General features: G+C 41.5%; 1 protein-coding gene across 2 annotated transcripts in view; it reads left to right on the top strand.

Annotated features, from left to right (window-relative positions):
• Positions 1–23916, top strand: part of tbc1d22a (TBC1 domain family, member 22a) — a 116976-nt gene that overhangs the window by 55578 nt on the left and 37482 nt on the right. For both annotated transcript variants that reach the window (XM_034863619.1, XM_034863620.1), the window contains exons 10-11: positions 2693–2799; positions 18565–18640. In XM_034863619.1, coding sequence (XP_034719510.1) covers positions 2693–2799; positions 18565–18640 — 183 coding nt within the window. The remainder of the gene's footprint in view (positions 1–2692; positions 2800–18564; positions 18641–23916) is intronic.

The raw sequence follows: 23916 nt of genomic DNA, 5'->3' as shown, positions 1-23916 counted from the left end.
ACACACGGCCTGTTGAGACGTTCAAGGTGGCCCAATGTTGCTATTTTTTTGTTGGTATTTATGTTACCAAAACCCTCCCTAGTTTGAAGGTGGTTCATGGAAACTAATGTCAGCCACAGGTTATTATATATAATATATAATCAGACATTCACCACACAGGTTTGAATCTTTTATCCTTTAAACAGTAAACAGAAAGAGCTGTCTGAATTGCCTGGCAATGAAAGGGACTAATGACCTGTGCTTTAACGTGTTTTTAAGCATTCATCAGTGGAAAGGCGGTTAGTGGGGTTAGCGTCAGTTCCACCAGCGATCACAGAGGGCACTGTTGCCTCGTGATCCAGCCACACTGATCCAGTACAAGTGCTCACACCACCGGGCCCCTCCTCCTCTTAGCCTTTCCTCTCGTGTGTCCTTGTTATTGTGATGAGCTATGCCCAATTTCAGGACGACCACTGGACTTCTGGAAGCTGTCCCTTCTAATTTGCTCTAGAGTCAAGGTCTAGGTTTGGAACTGAGCTCGACAACAAGGCTTTAGCCATGACAAAGACTGATTTGAGACTTTGGGATACTCCCGGGTCTCTCCGCACGCCAGGAGCTGTGGCTTTCTCACCCCACCTTGTTAATCAGCAACGACACCATGCGGATTGCCAGTCAGCCTGTTTACAATTCATCTTTTTAACTACTTGTGAGAGAGAGAGAGAGAGAGAGAGAGAGAGAGAGAGATTCATGTGTTGTCATTGTTTTCTGCATCACTATGAAGGGTCTATCACTAAATACTGTCTTCCAATTGGTCAGATGGTGGCTACTTTTGTTTTCTGTGCTTTAACAGCTGCTCCAACACTACATTTAGCTTCAGTTGTCGACCTCAATTCAACCCCAGGAGAAATATTGTGAGTTTTCATCCCATCAGCTGTCTCCTGCTTTTTTTCTTTCTTTTCTTTTGATTTCCCTTCAAAAATTGGATTTGAAGAGATTATATCTCTGTGTTAGAATAATGGCTATTATGTGCCTGTGGCTGTATTACATTTTGCTTTTCGCATTGCTTGTGTTATTATTGTGGTCAGAAGGAACTATACTGATATCTTATCATAATCCAGCCCCTGACCACTTCCATATCTGGTATTAAAGATCTGGTAGCTATGTGAACACCTTGATCTGTCTGGGTCTGATAGGATAAAAGTGCTCACTGAAATGAAGGAACCGTAGCGCCTCTGTCCGGTTTCAATCCGTCTTAACCTGACTAAAAGCAGACAAGACAATGATGAGAGCGCCTGCATAGCAGAATGTGAAACGACAGTACACACACACACACACACACACACACACACACACACACACACACACACACACACACACACACACACACACACACACACACACACACACACTTGTTACTAGCTTTGTAGTCCTGGCCCGCTGCCAGCTCCTTGTCTGTCTGTCAGACTGAGCATGCTCATTACAACTTTGACAACATTCCACTGGGGTTGCCACGGATACCAAGCAGTGCTGCCAGGTCCGGTGGATGCGTCTGTGAGTGTGTGTTAGGAATGCAAAAGCACATTAATACAATACCTCCTATTTTTTTTTTTGTAATATGACCACACACATAAGCACACACATGTTCCTTTTCTCTGTCCTTCTCCTTTCTCTCTGTAGATCATTGTTAATCAGTCTTGTCCCATCTCCTCTCCACTGGCTGTCAGTGGCTTGTCAGAAGCCCGTCAAAGCCCCTGCAGTCCGTCACACACTCCTGCCATTAATGACATCTGATGACACCCGCTGTTGAAGTCACCCGCTGGGATGACAAGAAATTCAGGGTGCTTGCAGCTTGGAAATCGTTCTACTTTGCAGTCCGCAGTGTGTTTAAGGATGTGTCGTAACCTAATTCTGCAGCATTTATTTAAATACTTTCTATCTTACAGCCCAGCTGACGTCCTTCTTGCCTTACAATTGCCTTATTTTCATAGCAGTGCAATGCATATTGAGTCATAAAATGTGAACAAATACCAACCAAAACAAGTGCAGTATGAAGGCAACTCTTTAAGTGGTGATTTAGCTTCAACAAGTTCAAAGACGGAACAGAAGATACATCATTTCTTATGTTATTTCTAGAAAATATGGCAAACACAATCCCTGTGTCTGCAATATAAAAAGTCCATATTATGTTGGAGTGTGTGGCGTTCTCTGAATGCTCAAATTGTCTAAGGGGTTTTAAAATCTAGAAATCATTTGACTGCTCTATCTGCTTTTTATTTTCTTTGCACACGCTCAGCCGCCACGCAGCCTCCATCGCTTCATCGCTTCATCCATTACTTATTCTTGTGCTTCAGTTTGTCAGCTTCTTCAGTTCTTTCCATGCATCTCTTTCATAACCCACCACCCTTGCGTCTACCCTTGCTCCCACTCTCCCCATTGAATGTGTCCTCCCTCTTTACCTGATGTTCTTGTTCACCTGTCTGAGTGGGTGGCTTTACGACGGAGCCCCTGCCGTGCTGTTAGAGCTGAAGTGCTCTCTGTATTTTTGTTCTCTCTCGCTCTCTCTCTTTCTCTGTCTCTCTCTCTCTGTCTCTCTCTTTCTCTTTCTTAAACTTTCCCTCCCATGTTCTTCCACCTGTCTTTTTCCCTCTCTTCATCTCGTTCCCCTGCATTGTTTATTTCTAACTCTCTCTCTGTTCTCCTTTGTCTTCTCTAGAGGAAGAAGTAGAAAACTTTGACGTGTCCAGTCTCGAGGAAGAGGCTCTGAGGAACATTGAGGCTGACAGCTTCTGGTGCATGAGCAAACTGCTGGACGGCATCCAGGTAAGTGTGTGTGTGTGTGTGTGTGTGTGTGTGTTAAGAAAAATAGGGTTTCTTAGAACAATCTCTGATCAAATGGCCCACATATGGCTTTTAAATTGTCATACCTGCATACTGTAAATGCTCAATCCATCCCCTTCCTTCTTGATTTCTCTGTCCACACCTCTCTTCTCCATTATTATGCATTTCTCTAGTTTTCTCTTCCATGCTCCTTAAACACTTTGTTTTGCATGGATCTATGCTTCTCTGATCTGGTCTTAATAGAGATAAGTGTTCCCCTCGCTGCCATTTGTTTACCTCAGCTCTACACTTGTTTGCACTTTGCAATATAGCAAGTACAGTGTCTACAGTTTTATATGTGGTGGGTCGGATGATAACCCAAGGGTGAGATCTCCCAAACGCGTCGGCTGTTGATCTGGGACTGAGCTTATAGTGTCTGGAAGCTGTGTACAGCTGCACGCTTAGGTCTTGATTCTCACTGGTATTAGGAACACACGCAACTGTTTCACATTAGAGGGTATTTAATCTGCCGGATGACGTATCCATCTTGATTCCGCTTAATTGAATGTTAAGATAAATTGCTGTTTTTTTTCTAAAGAGCTTTAGCTTTTTACATACACTTACTTCACCCCACTTTTACATATTTCTTATGGACAGTATAGTTGAGTATACACACTTGTTAAGATCCCACTGCGCTGTATAATGTACTTGGAAGGAATCATGTTGGGTAAATGAAAAGTAAAAGTCTCCAGATGCCTAGAATCTAAAAAACAACAACACCCTGACAGCTTCCGGTCTTCCACGCTTGATTCAAACTGTACTCTTTTACAACTAAATATTAAAATGCAGTATTATTTCTGTGTTAAGGTGGTAATCTGTTTGCATGTCCACTGTGAGATATATAATCTAAAAAAACAGAAATAACAATGTATGACTTTTTTTAACTATTTACTTGTATGATACAGCTGCAAATAAGCATTTGAACACCTAAGAAAATCAATGTTAATATTTGGTACAGTAGCCTTTGTTTGCAAGTACAGAGTCAAACGTTTCCTGTAGTTTTTCACCAGGTTTGCACACACTACAGAAGGGATGTTGGCCCACTCCTCCACACGGATCTTCTCTAGATCAGATCGGTTTCTGGGCTGTCACTGAGAAACAGAGTTTGAGCTCCCTCCAAAGATTCTCTGTTGGGTTTAGGTCTGGAGACTGGCTAGGCCACGCCAGAACCTTGATATGCTTCTTCCAGAGCCACTCCTTGGTTATCCTGGCTGTGTGCTTCGGGTCATTGTCATGTTGGAAGACCCAGCCTCGACCCATCTTCAATGCTCTAACTGAGGGAAGGAAGTTGTTCCCCAAAATCTCGCAATACATGGCCTCGGTCATCCTCTCCTTAATACAGTGCAGTCCCCCTGTCCCATGTGCAGAGAAACACCCCCAAAGCATGATGCTACCCCCCCCCCCCCCCCCCCCCCCCCCCCCCATGCTTCATAGTAGGGATGGTGTTCTTGGGATGGTACTCATCATTCTTCTTCCTCCAAACACGGTTAGTAGAATTATGACCAAAAAGTTCTATTTTGGTCTCATCTGACCACATGACTTTCTTCCATGACTCCTCTGGATCATCCAAATGGTCATTGGCAAACTAAAGACGGGCCTTGACATGTGCTGGTTTAAGCAGGGGAACCTTCCATGCCATGCATGATGTCAAACCATGACATCTTAGTTTATTAGATTAGATTAGATTAGATTCAACTTTATTGTCATTACACAGGTAAAGATACAAGGCAACGAAATGCAGTTTGGGTCTAACCAGAAGTGCAATAGCAGTAAGTGCAGGATATACAATGCTTTCATAAGTACATAAGTATATTTACCAACAGTAACCTTGGAAACGGTGGTCCCAGCTCTTGTCAGGTCATTGACCAGCTCCTCCTGTGTAGTTCTGGACTGATTTCTCACCTTTCTTAGGATCATTGAGACCCCACGAGGTGAGATCTTGCATGGAGCCCCAGTCCGAGGGAGATTGACAGTCATGTTTAGCTTCTTCCATTTTCTAATAATCGCTCCAACAGACCTTTTTTCACCAAGCTGCTTGGCAATTTCCCTGTAGCCCTTTCCAGCCTTGTGGAGGTGTACAATTGTCTCTAGTTTCTTTGGACAACTCTTTGGTCTTGGGCATTGTTAGTAATTGGATTCTTACTGATTGTAGGGGGTGGACAGGTGTCTTTATGCAGCTAACGACCTCACACAGGTTCATCTAATTTAGCATAATAAATGGAGTGGAGGTGGACATTTTGAAGGCAGACTACCAGGTCTTTGAGGGTCAGAATTGTAGATGATAGACAGATGTTCAAATACTGATTTGCAGCTGTATCATACAAATAAATAGTTAAAAAATTCCTACATTATGATTTCTGGATTTTTTTTTTTAGATTGTGTCTTTCACAGTGGACATGCACCTACGATGACAATATTAAAACCCGACATGATTTCTAAGTGGGAGAACTTGCAAAATAGCAGGGTGTTCAAATACTTATTTTCCTCACTATATTTATACCAGTGATGGTAAAGAGCGTGTGCATGCATGGGTTTTGTTTATTTTTCTGCACAAGCCTTTATTTATTCTATAATGAATGAAGCTCAATGTTTTGAGACCTTCAGTGCCAAATAGTAGATTAGGTATCTTATTCCAAATATGTAATAGCATTTCACTGGCAGTAATTAAGTTTCACGCCATCAATTTTATCCTACAGAAGTGCTTTCTCCATTGAGGAGTTGTTAATGTACATAAAATAATGCAGATTGGATTGGTGCCCCGTTTTAGTGCATGTGTACATGATATACCACGACAGATAATCAATTCTCTGCACATTGTTGAATGTTACAGTGTTTACGTGGTCCGACATTCCCGTTAGTTGTAAAGCCTGCAGGACTTCTCGAACACTGTGCATTAAGTACAAAGCAGCTTTTCTGTGTGGGTTTAAGAAATGTGATTGCCTTGCATATTCTAAAGCAGGTCTGACTGTCTGGAGACCAGATAATTGCATGCAGACAGCACCAAACTTCATTTTGTTCCATCATTTCTTCCCAAACCCTTTTGCCCACCAGCTCACTTAATCGACCTCGCTCTCAGCGGTCATGGTTGAGCCATCTGTCAATTCTAAACGTGCCTGCCTGGGCTGGTGGTAGATTTGCCCTCAACATTACAACTTCTATTCCTCTATGCTGGATTAAAGCAAGTGAACGGTTTCTACCTTTGTACTGTAGATGCTATGTGTGCTGTCAGGAAATATGGAGAATGTTGTTTCATCAACATCAACATTCTTGCCACATTTTGGTACCCGATCATTGACTGTTAATACCAGACGCCAGTTTGGTTCTAGACCTGCATGTCCCCAGCTGTGCCTTCGACTGTGTTTTAGCACAGCTACTGTAATCATTGTTCCCTGGCCGGTTAAAGAAACATCTGCAAGGTCTCCCCCGGTCCGGTCAATGACCAAAATCTAAAGTAACACTTAAGGCTACAGCAGTTAGTCTTAAAATGTATTGATTAGGCAGTACTAGGCTTATTGTTGAAAGACTGTTTCAGAAGTAAAGGTAACCCTATATCTTTATGGTGAGGTGAAGTTTTAGTGAGAAAAGAGGGTTTTATTACATGATTTTTGTTAGTTTACATTGTTAATTACATCTGTGAATTCAAAATAGACTTAATATCGGGAAACTCAATATATCGCCTTGCCAAACACTAAAGGTGATTATTAGTTAGGATCATGTGTTGTGCAAAAATGAAATCATCCATAAATAACCATCAATTGGTAGGCTATTCATTTAGGAATTTACTAGACTCTTTATTGCCCCTGAGAGAGCAAGACAGAGAGAAGCTTGAGAGCCAAGGAAGTAAGAGAGAAGAACAGAGTGTGTGTCTTTTGTGGTTGCTTTTGTATGTGTGCGGATGTTGTTTGTCCCTGTGCTTGTGTTTGTTTGTGACCTTGGCTCCAAACTAATTACGTGCAATGCACCAGGGAAGCGCATGTTTCCCCCCTAATGCTTTCTAAACAATCTGACGGAGGCTGAGTGCCTCAGCACCGTAATTAGTCGGTGATCCTTGCTCTGACCTCGTCTTAAACCCTCTCACATCCACTATACACTATTAGACTTAACTCAGGGCCTGGTGGTGGGGGTCCGGGGGTTAGAGAGAAAGAGAGTCTGCCCATGCAATTACATTTGCTCAATGCCTTTTAAGCACCATTATATATCCAGCATCTTCTGGAACTGGTGCCACACTGGTGTCCATTTGTTTTGGACCAATTTGTGTGAAATATTTAAAGGAGTTTAATTGCATCACAAGGCAGAACAAACTCATAAATTGGAGGTTTGGAAACATGGTTGGGACATTTTGTGAAGAAGAATTGTACTGCCATCCATTCACAAACCACAGCTCGTGTGGTTTTCCCAGCCATTTTATATAATTACCTGCCTGGTGTACAGTGGAAATACTTTTGAAACTTTTCTTCATTTTTAATACAGTAAATTGGCCATTAGCTGTGGTTTTAGTGTTTCACTGCTATGCCTCTCTCACCTTTAAGCGAAAAGAATATTTTGGCTGTCAATTCACAAACGCAGCTTCACTAACGAGCTGCTGCTTTAATTGGCAACACCGCAGCTCCCTCCTCCAAAGGAGCAAGTTAAGAGGTAGTGCTGCACGATCAATCGAATATTAATCTCCATCACGATTTGGCTTCTCGCAATGTCGATATTGACGTTTGAAATGCGTGCTCCGCTCGTAGAACTGCTGCTTATCAAATAAAGCGCTTCCTAAACTATCAACCCTCCACCAGGGGGTGTTCCAAGACTTTTTGGCTTCACTTTTGGGGAGCTGTGATGTCAACCCATGAACAACTTTCCTGAATGTTGCACTAGGTGAAGAAGAACCCTAATTTAAGTCTTAGTGTCATACAGATAACTGTTAATTAGCACAACATGGAATTGTAAAGGTTAAAGAGCAACAGCATCAACAAAACAATGTCCCATTTGGTTGCACATGATGGCGACATCTAGTTCTGACTCTTGACTAGTAACTGATTATTGAAACACACGCCTGACCTACTGGACCGGTAAGGGGCACATTAGTCATGTTCAAGTGGGCCAGTGTTTGTTATATTGTATGAAAGTCCAGTATCCATGTGATTCATTAGAGTGCTTTTAGCCGTGAGGGGCGCCTGGGTAGCTCACCTGGTTCAGCGTGCGACCCACGTACAGAGGCTCGGTCCTTTCCACCGCGGGTTGGATTCTGACCTGCAGCCCTTCGCTGCATGTCAGGCATTGTATTTTTCCCCCTTTCTTATCTTCAGCTGCCCTGTATAATAATGGCCTAAATACCCCAAAAAGTCATCTTTAAAAAACAAACCAAAAAAAAACGAAGTGCTTTTGGCTGTGACTCTACCGCTAAACCAATACATAAACTGTCATAACTCTCTAAGAATTAGGGTGAACTCAAATGGCAGCCAAATAAAAAATAAATGGACAAATCAAAATCAAAACGTCTACCCATTCGAAACACACCTCTGTTAAATTGACCCCAATGTTACCCCAGTCTGTCCAACAGCCAATTAGACATACTACTGTGCTAAATTGGACAGCACCTCTGGCTAACTTGGCTAATTTAACTTGTTAAAACGGTTCCATATCTGCTGTTTTAATTTATGTAAATGGAACTGTCATATCATGTTTTTGTTTTAAACCTTTCCTGTTAATCCCAATCACTAATAAATTAGGAACCTCTGCAGTAAAAACAGTCAGATATTTTGGCTTTGACCTCAGTAATTTCATCTTTGTCACATTTTACAGGTATAGACTCATGAAAGTGCTCATAAATGTCGCTCTCAGTATGTTGCAGCCATGTGCTGTCAGTGGCTTACCTGTCATGCACAGAGAGGCAAATGAAGTCAAAAAGTTTAAACAGTCCATTATTCTGGAAGCACACCCCCGAGGGCTCTCAGTTATAAAGCCAGCAGATGAAAACCGGCCTTTTATGTTAATTCTGCAGATATGTCTTTTAAGCAGGGGCTCTTAAATGTATTTTTTTTTTCAGTTCAGGATCCAACTTTGAGAAATGTAATCTCTCCCTGGGAGCTGAACTTATTATATTTCAGGGGTAGTCTTGACAAATGGGAGTTCACCAGGAATATGTCTTTGACCCGTTTTTGGATGGAATGTTCTGTGGCATGGACGCGAGACGCACAGTTGACGTAGCTTTCAATTCAACTTCAGAGTCATTCCTATTTATAGCCACAGAGTGGAGAACATGAATGTTAATTATTTTTATTCAACTACAACAGTTTGTCTGGAAAGTTTTAACAGATGGCTGAGCAAGAATAAGATTTGACAGGTTTTCAATAGTAAACACTACCTTCACTCCAGACGTTAAGGTGCCTCAGAGGATGAAAAGATAAGCTATTTAAACAAGTTACCTTTAGTTGTTGTGTGTTTGAAAAGTTAACTTTCCCTTACTAGTATCACATGAAACCAAGTTGAAGCAGTTGAGTCACCAACAGGATAAACAAACCATATTTAATTAATGTAAAATGCACAAAGATCACATGTTCAAGAGCTCCCTTTTCTTGCTGCTCTTCCAGATGCCTCCAGCCCCTCCTTTGGAGCAGGAGCCAGTTGGATTGTGCCTGCTCATTGGCTAGGTAACCATTTGTTTCCACGGTATCAGCTAGAGTTCGGTTCTCCCTAGAACAGGAAACGGGTCCGAGGACCGATGTCTAGCAGACGGTAGCCAGACCAAACTAGACACCTCGTCCTTTTTTAGTTTCCCTCCTGTCACCTTGGGCTGTCACTCAATCCACAGTGTGCCTGCAAACACACCAACACACACACACACACACACACACACACACACACACACATGCACACACACACACACACGCTGCTTTGCCAGCTTGTGTGTGTGTGTGATGCCTGACAGCTTGTTTGTACATGTGTTTTTATCATCTGTCTTCCAAGCTTTATCCGTGTGCAAATGTAAATGTAGCCACTGTTCGATAACGACTTGACCTCAACACCTCCACCTCGCTCTATTTTTTTATTTATTGGATTTCTCTGTTATACATACTCTCTCTCCCCACCCTCGTCATCTTTCTTTCTCTTACACACAAAGTTGCATCATGTAGCTAAACTAGTTCACATGCAGGTCAGGGGAGATGGAGGCAGCAACAGCTGCTCGGGGGTAGAGGTTAGAATAAAGGCTGAGGCGGAAAAATTAGGCACAGGAAGACTAGAAGGAGGCATTTATGTAATACCCATGGCATACAGGAAAGAGTGTGCACCCTTATTTTGGTTCAAAACATCTTAGCAGAGAAAACAAGTAGTGCTCGGCACATAAGGGGTCATGTAATTCAAGGCAGGTTTCTTTATGTACCAACATGTATACACCAAGGATGTCTCAAAGCGCTGGTTAAGTCTGTAAAACAGTTACTTTCTTGTGATATAACTAAAAAGCTTTTACATTTGCTTCTCTATGGAATCGGTATAGGTTTGCTCTTGGGTAAACAGACCACTTTGAGATGTTCCCTTGTATTTAAGATGTCTGGCCTAGTGCTCTCCTCAGATTTAATTGTCCAAGACACATGGACTTGTGGAACAGTCTACATTCACATTAGCCAGTGTTACAGTCTGCTTTTTGCAGTGACCTGCATTCTAAAAAGTCACATATAGTTTGGTAATTGCGGTTAAGAATTGGAGAAATCTTTTGACTGGCTTCTGTCTCTCACCTCCTCACCTCTTACAAATGAAGGCATCTAACTTCTCCATCTGTCAGATATTGGAGAAAAAAAATATCTGTACTATCCCAGAAAAGGGAACGAAATAACATTGTACAGTGTTTATTTGACCACCATGTCCCCACTATCCATTACCCAACTTTCAACACAGTGGGGTAATGATTTTTTTTGGGATGTATCCAAAACCGTCTCCTCAAAGGATAAGGAAAGAGGAGCAGAAATCTGGGCAAGAATCAATACCAGCTTTTCGTACTTTAGTTTTAGCCATGCTGGCGGTGTGGCTCTAGGGATGACAATGTCGATCGGTTGGTGGGTCCACCACTTTGGTCCACACTGAAATATCTCAACAGCTATTGGTTGGAATTCCATTGAAGTTACTACAGATATGCACCTTGATGATAATTCCTGCTGACTTTGGTAATCTTTGGACTTTTTCAGTAGCACCACCATGAGGTTGATATTATTATTATATTGTTTTTTTTTTTTTAAATGCCCCAATGACTACTAGATAGATTGCGGCCGGATACAAAAATAAAACACATTTCAAAATAAAACACCCAGGTTCACAGTGATTTTTGCCTTGACTTCTCACAGCAATCAGGCACACGAAGAGAGAATCCAACAGATGCACAGTGTGTGACATAAACACACACACACACACACACACACAATACACACACACACACACACACACACACATCCTGTCCCTTTCTATCGCAGAGAGAGCCAAAAGGGGAAGAATCGCTTTGTGACCTGTGCGGAGAGTCCATGCGTATCTACGTTTCACAGGCTACATGCGACACTTAAGCACCCGGTGTATTTCCACTGTTAATCCTCTGCTGTGTGTCAAATTTATGGACTACCTACCTTCTTGTGCTGCAAATATACACTAAAGTTAACCGCGCAACAGAAAGCAACATAATGAAATCTGGCCAATCCACCTGCAGCTCTGAACAACTGTAATTGTCTACACCTTTGTCTAGACCTTATTGCAACCTGTCATCTCTCTCATACAATCACTTTCTGCTACACACACACACACACACACACACATACCAGAGAATGACAGATCATTGCCTTGTCCTTCAGTTTATTGTCTCCCCTCTATCTTGACCTGTCATCGCTTGCTCTCTTTTCTGTCCTCATGTCTCTTTCTCTCTCGCACACATACACATACCCTTGCAGCATTGTAGTGTTGCTTCTGTCAAACTTGCTGATAGACATCCAGTGCCACAATAGGAGGCAATCTTTGTCCGGCGTAGAGCTATTGTTGTCTCTAATAGAATGGACTGAGAGGTGAAGAGGAGCCATTGATTCAGCTGACTGAGAGAGAGGAGGGCGAGAGAAAGAGAGAGAGTGAATTAACAAAGACAGGCAGAACAAGAGACTGTTGACACCTGGTTGAAAAAAGAGAGATACACTGATTTTATGTTTGTGTGTCTGTTCGTTCATGTGGGTGAAACGGGGCACTTCCACTTACTTGCTGGGTCAGGTGTAGTGGATGGACAGATGGCGGGAGAAAAGCAGAATGTATGAATAATGAAGGAGTGAGAGTTGATTTCCTCCTGTTGCCTCAGCTGATCAAAGATCCAACATATTGGGTTTGACAAAGAGAGGAAGGGCACAAGGAAAATAGAAATCAGGACAAAGGAAAAAAAGGAGGTGTGAGAGTGAAAGGTGAAGAGAGGGTGAGGGATTGTGGTGAGGAGAGGAGGTGTGGACATAGGAGTAGCAGCTCAGCCAAGAAGGTAAAAGAGAAAAAAATGGAACAAATATGAACGCAGAAGAAGAGAAACAAAATGAGAATTCCTATTAGTACCCTACCCTCGTCTTCAATGTCTCCAGAACCAGATCTGACAAAGAAACAATCAGTCACAAAATAAAAAGCAGTACAGCATGGAACATAAATGAAACACTAGGTAACAAAACAAAGCAAAGAACACATAATAGCATGTTCAAAACACTTAGTCAATCCTAGCCTCATTAGCACCACCGAAGAGATGAAAATAGACAAGGAAATGGAGAGCAGAAGGTGGGAGAGGAGAAGAGCTGGGGATTGATAAAGGGAGACATGAAAGGAGGGGAGGGATGTGGAAGGATTCAAATGAAGAAATTAGAGAGGAACAGGGCAAGATGTTGAGGTGTAAAGGGAAATAAATGACTATGGAAATAGAGAAAAAAGAGTGAAGTATGGAAATTCAATGAAAATAGAGGATGGGAGAAGGAAGAGTGAGACAGGAAGTTAGAAAGAGAGAGAGAGAGAGTAGCAGAGGGAGTAAGTAGAAAGAGAGCGAGAGATAAATGGGGAACAAAAGGAGGCAAATAAAAGCACAGACAAACAAGAGTCCTCTGACCCTTAAATGCATTACGGCTTTTTAACATCTGGTCGCGATTACACAGGGAAAGTAATGTACGAATCCTTTCCTTCTCGAAAAGTTTAATTAGAAAGTAACACAATGGAAACTATGGTAACAAGGGGAACGAAAACACATATTTGAACAGTGTTGATGGATGTAGAGCTAGGAGACGTGGAGAAAATCAAATTTCACAATATTTTTTGACCAAATACCTTTAACGATACTGCTAGGGCTGTCCTCGACTAAAGAAATTCTAATTTAACTAACACTTATATAATTTTGTCAAATAATCGATTAGTTGATTTAATCAACAGAGCTGTGCTTTGAGAGTTGGTTAAGACTGGAAAAGCACCTGTAAAACTGAGTTTCTACATAATTAATCCTGCAAAAACACCCCTTTAAATCTTGTGTTCAACAGAAATGTGCTCATAAGTTTCTTGGAAATGAGTAGCATGAATAAGCATAAAACAAATCACATCTCAACTAAATAAAATCTTAGTCGACCAAGACCAAAACCACAGATTAGTCTAATTGACTCAGAGGGGACAGACCTAGATACTGCAACGATATTGTTGTGTTGACTACTGGTGGTTTTACAAAATATTTACACAATGAGATTTTTGATAAATAATCACCAGTAATGTGGCTGGAATGACTTAGTGGGAAAAGGCAAATAATAGAACAGTTACAACAGTCTGGTAAGACACCACTTAAGCCATATTACGGTGTTACGATATCCCAAATCTAATATGACATCAAGTCTCATATTACAGTATCGATATAATATTGATACATTGCCCAGCTCTAGATGGATGGATGGATGGATGGATAGATGAAAAGCTAGCAATTACAGATATGTCCAATGCTCACTACAGTTAGAGGAATTGCCAGACATAACTGAGTTGAACAGTTTGATTGAACATTTCCAGTTGTCTCATCTTTGTCTCTGAGCCTCAGTGACGGCTCGTTCTAACTACCTGGTCCATCTCCTGTTTATTCGATTCAATCCAAACGGGCCGTTTATGTTTTTTCAAAAACAATCTAAATAAAATACAATTTATAACTCCCTGTGGGAGGAAAGATGTAAAAACAAACAGGATAAAAAAATAAAAGCTAAAAGAACAAACACAATAAATTGAATATATATATATATATATATATATATATATATATATATACTAACACCAATATACTAAAAGTTATGAGTCATACCTTTACCAACAACACAACAACAGCAACACACTTTGTTTCCATGCAAGCAATTATTTTGCAAGTTGAGGCGTGATATTGTGACAGGCGTGTAGTAAGAGGCGGGGATGGGGTTGAGCAAAAATGTGATCACGACAGCCAGACAGAGATATGAAATAAAGGACGTGCGAGACAGAGTTATAGCAGACAGAAAGACAAAATAAAGAGTGGGAATATGTGTGAGAAAAAGGCTGATTGAAAAGCAATAAAGAGACCGGCGAAGCAATTTGTAAGATATATAGAGAGAATTTGAATACTAGCTACCAGGTGATTTCAAGAAAGAGAGGGAAGCGTGAGGAAGTGAGAGAGAGAGAGGGAGGGAGGGAGGGAGGTAGGTAGGGAGGGTGGGAGGGAAGGAAGGAAGGAAGGAAGGAAGGAAGGAGGGAGGGAGGGAGGTATAGAGAGAGGGAATTTGAGTAGTAGCTACCAGGTGATTCCAGTCAAGAGATGCAGAAAGAAGAAGCTACAGAGAGAAGAGGAAGGGCAGTTGATTAATGCCAGCAGCTTCAATAATGCAAATGTAATTACTTGGCCCTCACGCATGCTTAGCACCTACCCACATTAACACCGGGATGGTAGGAAGAAAGACAGCTAAAGAGGGAGACAAGCTCAGAACAGAAAATGGAGACAGTTTACAAATATAGTATTAATAAATTATAATGAAGGGAGGTAGACTAGGAATACTCTTTGCTAATCCAGCATAAAGGCGTACTTTCCTATCCTGGGCTGGGACACACATTCATACGGTTTGATAAAGCACTTGTTAGACTTTAACTTATCGTTGCACCTACAATAATGTAGCTGTCCTCAATTTAGGTTGTCCTGTACATTTATGTTTATGTGTGTGTGCGTGAATCTGTTACGGGCGGAACGGAGCAGCAGCCCCAACCGCCGCAGCGAGCCGACAGGATGGAGACATCAGCAACTTTAAAATGTGTACTTGTTGGTAGGACGTTTTTTACTGTACGTTGTGTTGGAAAATGTGAGATGTTTGAGTCACACACGTCTCGTCTTCATATCCGAAACAAGGAAATGAATTTGACCCGTTATCACTCCCGCTTGGTCAGTGGCTGCACGTGGGACTGCCGGGTTTGTCGAGAGTAATGAAAATGCGATAGGGGGCCCCGGCTGTCAATCAATGTCTTCCAGTGATGCGGGTCACTGATTGGTCCGGGCCCGTAAGCAACTGTGTACCCTGCTTACCGATTATTGAATCCTGCCTGAATTCCAGGCCCTGCACTTGGGTTTACCGCTGTATTGTTTGGATTATGGGGCAAAAATGCTTTGATATTCCAGCCCGTCCAATACTGCATTGTTGTTGTTGCAATTGATATTAATATTTAAATAAGAAAGAATCCTTTAGATTTCTTTCTTAGATTTTATGGTGACCAAGCTATAAACTAATCGGGACATTTTACATTAGAAAAAATCAACTTATCAGGGTTCTCTGGTTGACAAACTATGTAATGGAGACACTGTTCCTGAAACCAATCAGTTTAGAATTTCTGTTATGCAATATCTTGAAATATACACCAATACCGATATATCTGAAAAATGCTATTATAGGCTGATTCATTGCCCTGCCCCTTTAATCAATCTAGCTATAGTTCACATATTTGTTAACGATACACTTACATAGTCAAAGTTTTTTCAGTTATTGTGGAATGCTATTAATATTGTTGAAACTTTAATCAATTAATTGTGAGCGATAAAAGTGGGTCAAATGAGAAGTGGAAACATGAAGTGTTGACACATTTAGAGAATATGGAGGGATGAAACAAGTGTGAGATGCTGTAGATGGAGGAATAACAAGAAGCCGTAGAGAATGCGGTTTCTACCTTGCCAGCCACTGATGGACCCGAGGACACACGCGCCTTCCTTCTGCTGAGCCTGAAGGACAACTGGAGCTGTTTATTTGCTAAATGACTTCTTTTTCTTTCTTTTTCCTCTTCTCTCTCTCCATCTCTCTACCTCTCTCCAGCTGTTGGATAGTTTGCCACATCAGCTGTTCTCCAGCCACACTGAAATGACCCCTCAAGGAAACTGTGTGTGTGTGTGTGTGTGTGTGTGTGTGTGTGTGTGTGTGTGTGTGTGTGTGTGTGTGTGTGTGTGTGTGTGTGTGTGTGTGTGTGTGTGTGTGTGTGTGTGTGTGTGTGTGTGTGTGTGTGTGTGTGTGTGTGTGTGTGTGTGTGTGTGTGTGTGTGTGTGCGTGCGTGCGTGCGTGCGTGCGTGCGCGCGCGTCTTCATATCCCAAAAACGTCCTAGTATATTATAACTAAATCATGCTATAGATTAAAATGTCAAAACCTATGATGTCCACAGCATCCCCCATTGAATCGTCTCGCCTTGCTTCAGAAGCCAAGTCATCACCCAATCTCCGGAGTAACTAGATAAACTTTTCCCGGACTGGAGGGGACACCCTTATTTCTGGGCGCCGGTTGCTAGGTATTGTCTTAAACCGTAAAGTACTTTGGCTAGCATAAGTTGGTTAAGCTACAGCTTGCCTGGCTTACCACATGTAGCATACATTGCTGGGATAAAACCTGCAATCCAATCCTGTCTCCGCTACCAATTTTGCAAGGGCGCCGTTGCTGCATCCGAGGCTTAGCGCTGCCCAGGACTTTTGTGATTGGTTTAAAGAAATACACACACAGCTGGCGCAGTGTTGTGGAGATCTGGCAACATGAGACTAAGCTACTTATAAACCCCTACCTCTCTGTTTCTTATCAAACACCAAATGCAATGAAAAACAAATCTAAACATAAAAGCTACATATAAAATGAGCTTAACACATAGCTGTCAGAAATACATTAAAAGCAATGGTATAAGAGTCACAGTGTTAATAAAAACCAGTAACATAACATCTGTGAAATCTTGCACTTTTAGTAACTTCTTTTGCACATAATGTGGCAAGCCAATTCTGAAATGACCATCAAGGACATTACATGCCTGGTGTTTATCTTCCTACATTTTGCCCTACACGTGGCTTCATATTTATTTCAAATTTTAACTTGTTTTCTTAACCAGCTGGCATTGTACCCAGCCCAGATAAGGCACAGTAACAGCGTGCAGGGGACGGCAGTGAAATGAAGGACCTTCAGCTCTTTGTAATGTTTTATAAGTCCACCACTTCACACCAAAATCAGAAGCCGGGACCCATTCACGGCTCCCCCTTTTGTGTTCTTCCAGACACATTCGCAGCCACACTTGTTTTGTCGTGCCAGTGTTCGTTAAGGGTGATATCAATTAATTAATATTCAGGCATCTTGCTCCCAGTGCGCTCTCGCTGCGTGTCTTGCTATCTCTCCTCTCGGCTGAGCTGGTTGACTGAGTGCTGAGCACTCGGACCGCGGACGTGGGCTGTGCAAGTCATCCAGACTAAAAATCCAAGCCAATATTGCCACAGGCCCGCTACAAGAGCTGTATCCACCACTATTAAGCATTAAAGGAAGTCTGTCATCTTATCAATCTTCTACGTTCTTTCGTTATGAATTAACGTGGTCCACAGACTGTAAAAATTTGAAAACAATTATTGTAATTGTAACAGTAGCTCTCTCGCCTCTCTCTGTCCTCTTTTTCTCTCTGATCTAACACACACACACACACACACACACACACACATACACACACACACAGTCTTTCCCTCTCTATATCTTTCTTTCTCTCTGTTGCTGCTGTCCAGAGGCAATACGTAATTACAACTATCCAAACTGGTGATTTCGGGGACAATGTGACAGCTTGAGTGTCCACCTGTAGTTGCACTTGCAAAATCAATCTGTGTGCCGTAGGTAAATCCGAACCGGTACTTTTGGAGCACACAATGAATGCCATTAGCGCCACACCAAAAAACCCCGCCCTGGTGTTGATGGGGTGAATGTCATCGCCAATCGTCCATCAGATCAACCCTATTTCAAGATGAGTCCTGAAAGTGAAAAAATAAATACATTTCAAACTCTTCGCTCGTGTGCAATGTTACACTCACTCTCGGGCCTAAGGGTGCAAAACGTCAATGTGCAACTAATCTTGTTAGTTTTCTCAACAAGAGATCAATTTCACAGCTTGTCTGACAAGTTTAGAGACACATATTCCTTTTAATACAAATATCTGCTTTATCTCCGTCCTTGCACCTTTTTGTCATATCAGGTGTACAGGAGTATTTTCCACGAGTATGACTTTTTTTTTTACTCCTTGTGGTTGCTTGTAATTGTTTATCCAAAGCGTTTGAAACCTATTTGATTCCAGCTTGTATTCACGTTGGGAGTCAGCAAATGCTTAAAGTATAAATATTACATCTTACAGACCCAATCGTTTTAGGTGTTTTCCAAAGAGAGCCTCGGCCCGTATTGACTCGGCGTGTTTTTTCTTCTCCTCAGGACAACTATACATTTGCCCAGCCAGGCATCCAGAGGAAAGTCAAGGCCCTGGAGGAGCTGGTCAGCAGGATTGATGGTGAGTCATCTGCCTTGTCTCCGTCCATCCATCCTTGCACCCATCCATTAAGTACTTTCTGCTCCCAGCTCCGCCATTTAGACTTGATTTCCATTTACTTCTTCTTGTCTTTCCAGTTGATTCTCCTCTCTGTGTATCAGCCATCTTTTTTTTTCATTTTTTATCTCTTCTCCCTCGGACACTGGTTGAACGGTTATTCACGCTAACTCAAAAATCCCCCTCCGTGTGGTTTTCTACAAGACATTAAGCTTCATTCACAATTTTTTCTCTTAAATTCTTTTTTGTGAAAACTGAGAGGAAATTTACAGATCTTAATATATCTGGTATTTTTCCAATGTAAGTTGGATTTATTTCATTTTTCGTTTAAATTGGCACGAGCCATAGATTTTGCACGCATCACGTGAATTTTCATTCCTGCCTACACATCTTTGAAAAAAAGAGAATAATGATTAGTCTGACAATGTGGGGGGTGTTAACTTGTGCATTCACTCACATAAACGTATACATGCAGAGAGGTGGAAAGGGGCCGGTGATTGGGCCGCACTTATCCTGCATGTATATTTTTAAGTTTTTAGAGATGCTTTGCCAGGGAACAGGAATAATTAAAAAAAAAGTCACTTTAAAAATTCCTTTCATGAGGAGTTTTTTCCCCGTACAGTTTTGTTAACACCTAAACTTCCTTTGACAGTTTAAATGTTTGTGTTAGAACTGGGTACACACCAGGACGTTACATTTGTTTTCACGCCTTGGTTCTTCCGCGCTCGTAAAGATTACATGACACTTGTGATCTTGCTGATTGTCATTCCACTCGTCTGTCGGGGGGGAAATGGGAATGTGTTGGTGATTATTCGCGCAAAACAATGGCTTGCACAAGGATGGCAGTTAATTTACGCACACAGTGTTCTCATACACAGCACGTAAGTGTTAAATAGCAACGCTACTTTTTCATCTGTTTCCTCCTTCTCTTTTTCACAATGTCAAAGCAATAAATGTGTAAATATGGTTTGAACGGTTTGTCCATCCAGACTTAATTCTGTCACTTGTGTGGCATTTGCGGCGGCCCACGGTGCAGTGTGCAAAACAAGGTCTTATTGAAGCTAAGCTTTTGCACAATGGTCATGTTCTTGGCTAACCTTGGTGCTGCCCGACCATCCTGTCACCCGCTCTGTCAGCCCGAGAGAGTGGTGGACTTGCCCGCTGCATCCAAATGGATGCAGAGAGAGAGTGCATACTGTACGTGTGTGTGCGCAGGAGTGTGAATGTCAGAGAAAGTTAGTGTGCATGCGCAGGCCTGTCTGTTTGCATGCGTGACTGTGACAGAGTAACGTTTCGATAGAGAGTGCAGTCGTGTGAGAGCGTTGGATGTTGTTGCCTCTCTGGGAGGGAAAACAACATATATACTGTACATGTGTGTACATTTGGAGTGTGTGTGTCCCCTTTTATGGGTTTAGAAAATACATAAATTGATAAAATAAAGAAGCAAAGTTCTTCCAAGCTCCGCCACACCCCGGCAAAGACATAAAAAATGACTTGACATTTTCACTGTATTTATTCCATAAGTGCCCTGTCATCATAGTTGGGGCAGAGCCATTTTATACCTCGCTAGCTTGACACAGCCACCTCTAATGAGATCATAGATAGTCTTTATCTTGTGTTACAGGATTGTTTTTCGCCCCTCTGTCGACATAGCATCTGTTTTGGGAACAATCGCCTCTCATCTTTCCCAAAATTACCTATCAGCGCTTATCAGATGCAGGGTTATCCAGAGTGTTGTGCAGCTGGATAAAGGGTGGGGTCCCGTCTTTTCACAATAGGCACATGTTTTGGCAACTGGTGCAGACATTTCCATTTCTCTCTAGATAGAAAAATAGATTTTATGGTCATATTTATTGTTTCTTTATTGTTTTTTCTGTCTGTGTTAACGATTTTTTTGTCTTTTTCTTTTGAGATTACCAAACTATTGCATTACCAGCGCTAATGGTACTTAATCTTGCAGATCATTCATTTTAGATTTGTTGGACACAATGTAGCGCACATTGAAAAATTAGTCATTCTCCATGAGAGCGAGCGAGTTCCCAAAAAAAGCAAGAGAAAACATTTTAGCTGTTAATATGGGTATTCTGTTTCAGCCTTGGATCAGTTTTGTGGGGGACTTTAATAGTTGATGGGGTGTTTGTTAAGCCAATGGGAGGAGAGGCGAGGATAGCGGGAAGGTGGGAGTTTCTTTTTGACCTTTTTAATTGCATTATTGTTTGCAGTACGGCACGGTAAGGATAGGAAATTGCTGATCTGTCTGACTCGCAGCATTTTCTCTCTCACCTTTTCTCTGCTTCTTTAAATCGACTGCACATACCTCTTCCTATATATCTGTCAGATAGAGGTAAAACATGAACATACACTGTACATTCACAGAGAGGGAAAGAAAGATAATGTGCAGTTTTTATGACAATATCCCCACCTTCCATAACCCGCCACGTCTTTTAGCACAGTGGGGGAGAAAAAGAAAGAGTGGATTTGTGCCAAGAGGTCACAGCCATTTTTGCACAATGTTATCCTCCTTCCCATTTTCCCTCCCTGTAATCTAACTTTTTTTGAAATAACTCTTCTACCTTTTGAAAGGCACAGCGGATGGCAGGACTTAGGTGACATAGCAATGAAAAATAGAATGATTGGCTCTGTCAAATGCAGCAGACATGTCGAACAGAGTTACAACTCTATGATTTTGAGAGTCAAAAAAACGCCAATTAAACACCAATCCAGGATGAGGTCTGATAATGTCACCGGTTCATGTTCTAGAATGGCTGGGGGGAAAAAATCACCTTCTCCCTCAAGTGTTATGACTAAGGTTGCTTTGACAAAAGATGTCTTGTCCTCAGCTCAGTCAATTTTCCCAGTACGACAAAGTTAAAAGATACGTTCATTATACTAAATATTCTGCAGGTTTTTGTTTGTTTTACGTAAATGTAGAAAAAAACCAAAGATGTTTATTTCTTTACTCCACTTCTTTTAGTTGAAAACAATGGGGGACTTAGTTGAAAGGCTTTTACTTTGAATGTTCTTTGTTACTCTTTCTGCTCGCCCCTCCCTCAGACCCGCTCTCTCTGTAATTATCTCACTTGTAATAAGTGACGCTAACTCCTATTAGCCTTGCTTGACGCTAGCACGTGTATCTCCTCAAAAGCCAAGCCACTTTGTCGGCATGTCTGTAACGCTTCTCTGATCTCTTTATCTCTCCCTTATCTCTTTCTGTGTATAGTTGCATGCAAGTGCATTAGCACAAGTTCATCAACATGCAAATTGCCCAAAGGTGAATTTATTTATGCTAATGAGAGGACACACTGGCAGCACACACTCTGAGCCTGAATTGTGTAAAATGTCTGGTAGCTGGATTGTGGCTGCATTGCATAATAAAAGGCAGAAAACTGCTACATTGTTTATATGGCTTTGAAAAAAAGTAAGATAATTTGCCTTTCTGTAGCGGCAACTGCTGTTTGAAGTGGCTATGCATTTTGTGTGCATGACAGCCTGTGTATATTTACACAATCTGTTTGCGTAGTGTGTATTTATTGGGGCCGGATTTGTATATGAATTCCCGCTGTGGACACATGCGTTTTGCTTTTCTGGAGTTTTTGGAGATTTGAAGTTGTGCCATGTTTTTAAAGCTGTGTTGAGTTCAGGTTCAGGCCTCCTGTGGTGTTACCAGGGCGCAAGGTCAATTACACCATCTTTCCCTGTCTTCCCACACAATCCTCCACAACCAGACATCACATCTACCATGTTCATTCCCTCTACGCTGTCTGTCTTCCAGCAACTTTACATATTGTACTTAATAAACTGCAAATTGGACAGACATCTTTGGAAAATGTGAAGGTTATGTCACTACAGTAACTGTATTTAGGCCGCTATCCCTTTGGGTCTCTTTTGATTTTAAATACTGACAGTATGTGATGCGGTTTTCCTTCTCTTCACTGCTGAGCATCTAGGATGGTATTTCTCATGTTACATGGCGTTTCTTGTGCATTAGTTATTCTAATGAACTATTGCTATTCACACAAGCTCATTTACAAGCAGCCAGTATTGAGTTTACGCATGTCATTTAGAGTTTTCTGAAGCGTTTGCATCATCTGAGACACACACATTAAATACATGATATACTTGCATGAGGTCTGCTGATCCACTTGTTGTCATGCACCAGGCTCCACAAGATTGTCTAATGTTTAGGATAGAGACAGTGACAGTACACACACACACACACAGACACACACACACACACACACATTGATATATACAGTGACACCATAAAACTTATCTGATCCCACAATCGCTGCAGTCTCCCTTTGGCGATCGGTAACAAATGTGTGACCTTGTGGTTGTTTGTTGTGTGAGAGGAATAGGTAAGCAAGCATCACTCACTGGACTCTATCTTTTGTACTTGACTTTGTTATTTAACTTTTCCATTTTTACTTGTTATAGCTGCGTCTCGCCACAGGGTGTTTCTCTCTGTGTGACGGATAAACTAATAACAGAGATGTATTTATAGTGAGACCAAACACAAACATATACTGTATGCACACACAATATTATGTACACACGTTATTTATATACAATAACACAGAGACGGACAAAAACATGTATCTACAAGCACAAAAAAAAATACTTTGTGTGTGTAGTGCATTTTTGCTGCATGGAAAAGTAGCACTTAACACCTTCCTTGAACAGCAATTGTCCAATCATAGCTTAGCAACCCTCAACTAGAAGGCATTAGAGGACAATACTCTGAAAGGGTTTGGAGGATAGTGTTTTATTTCTTGTCTTTCCCAAACCTAAAAACACAAGAGCAAAATTGTAAGGAATGTATTAAATAGTGGGGTTTCTGCTCTACAGCCTATGTCTCCGGGATCAAATATTACGTACAAAAAAAACGAAAAAAAAAAAATTCACAACTTCTAATGTTAAAGTATAAAATACAAGATAAGATACATCAGCTTTTGTACAATCCTCATATGTAGCAATTAATTGCATATTTAAGATCCTTTACGGGCTTCTTGCTTAATAACAAGTCATCTGGAAACATTATCAGGTGAGGCTAACTTTTGAAGCTAACCTTAGCTTAATGAGCTAGCTACCTACAACTGAATAATTTGCTTGCATACTGTGTTATTTCAGCTTGCAAAATCAACAGTCACTGGCTAGAAATGAGAAACCTTCTGTCCATTTCTGACTGACATCAAGGACCCATTGTTTTAAACATTAAAGGGAATTTTAAGTGGAAAATC

The sequence above is a fragment of the Etheostoma cragini genome, chromosome 23 (genome assembly GCF_013103735.1).
Source record: "Etheostoma cragini isolate CJK2018 chromosome 23, CSU_Ecrag_1.0, whole genome shotgun sequence".
Lineage (NCBI taxonomy): Eukaryota > Metazoa > Chordata > Actinopteri > Perciformes > Percidae > Etheostoma > Etheostoma cragini.
Note: the sequence above shows the minus strand (reverse complement) of the source record. Positions and strands in the feature narration are given on the sequence as shown.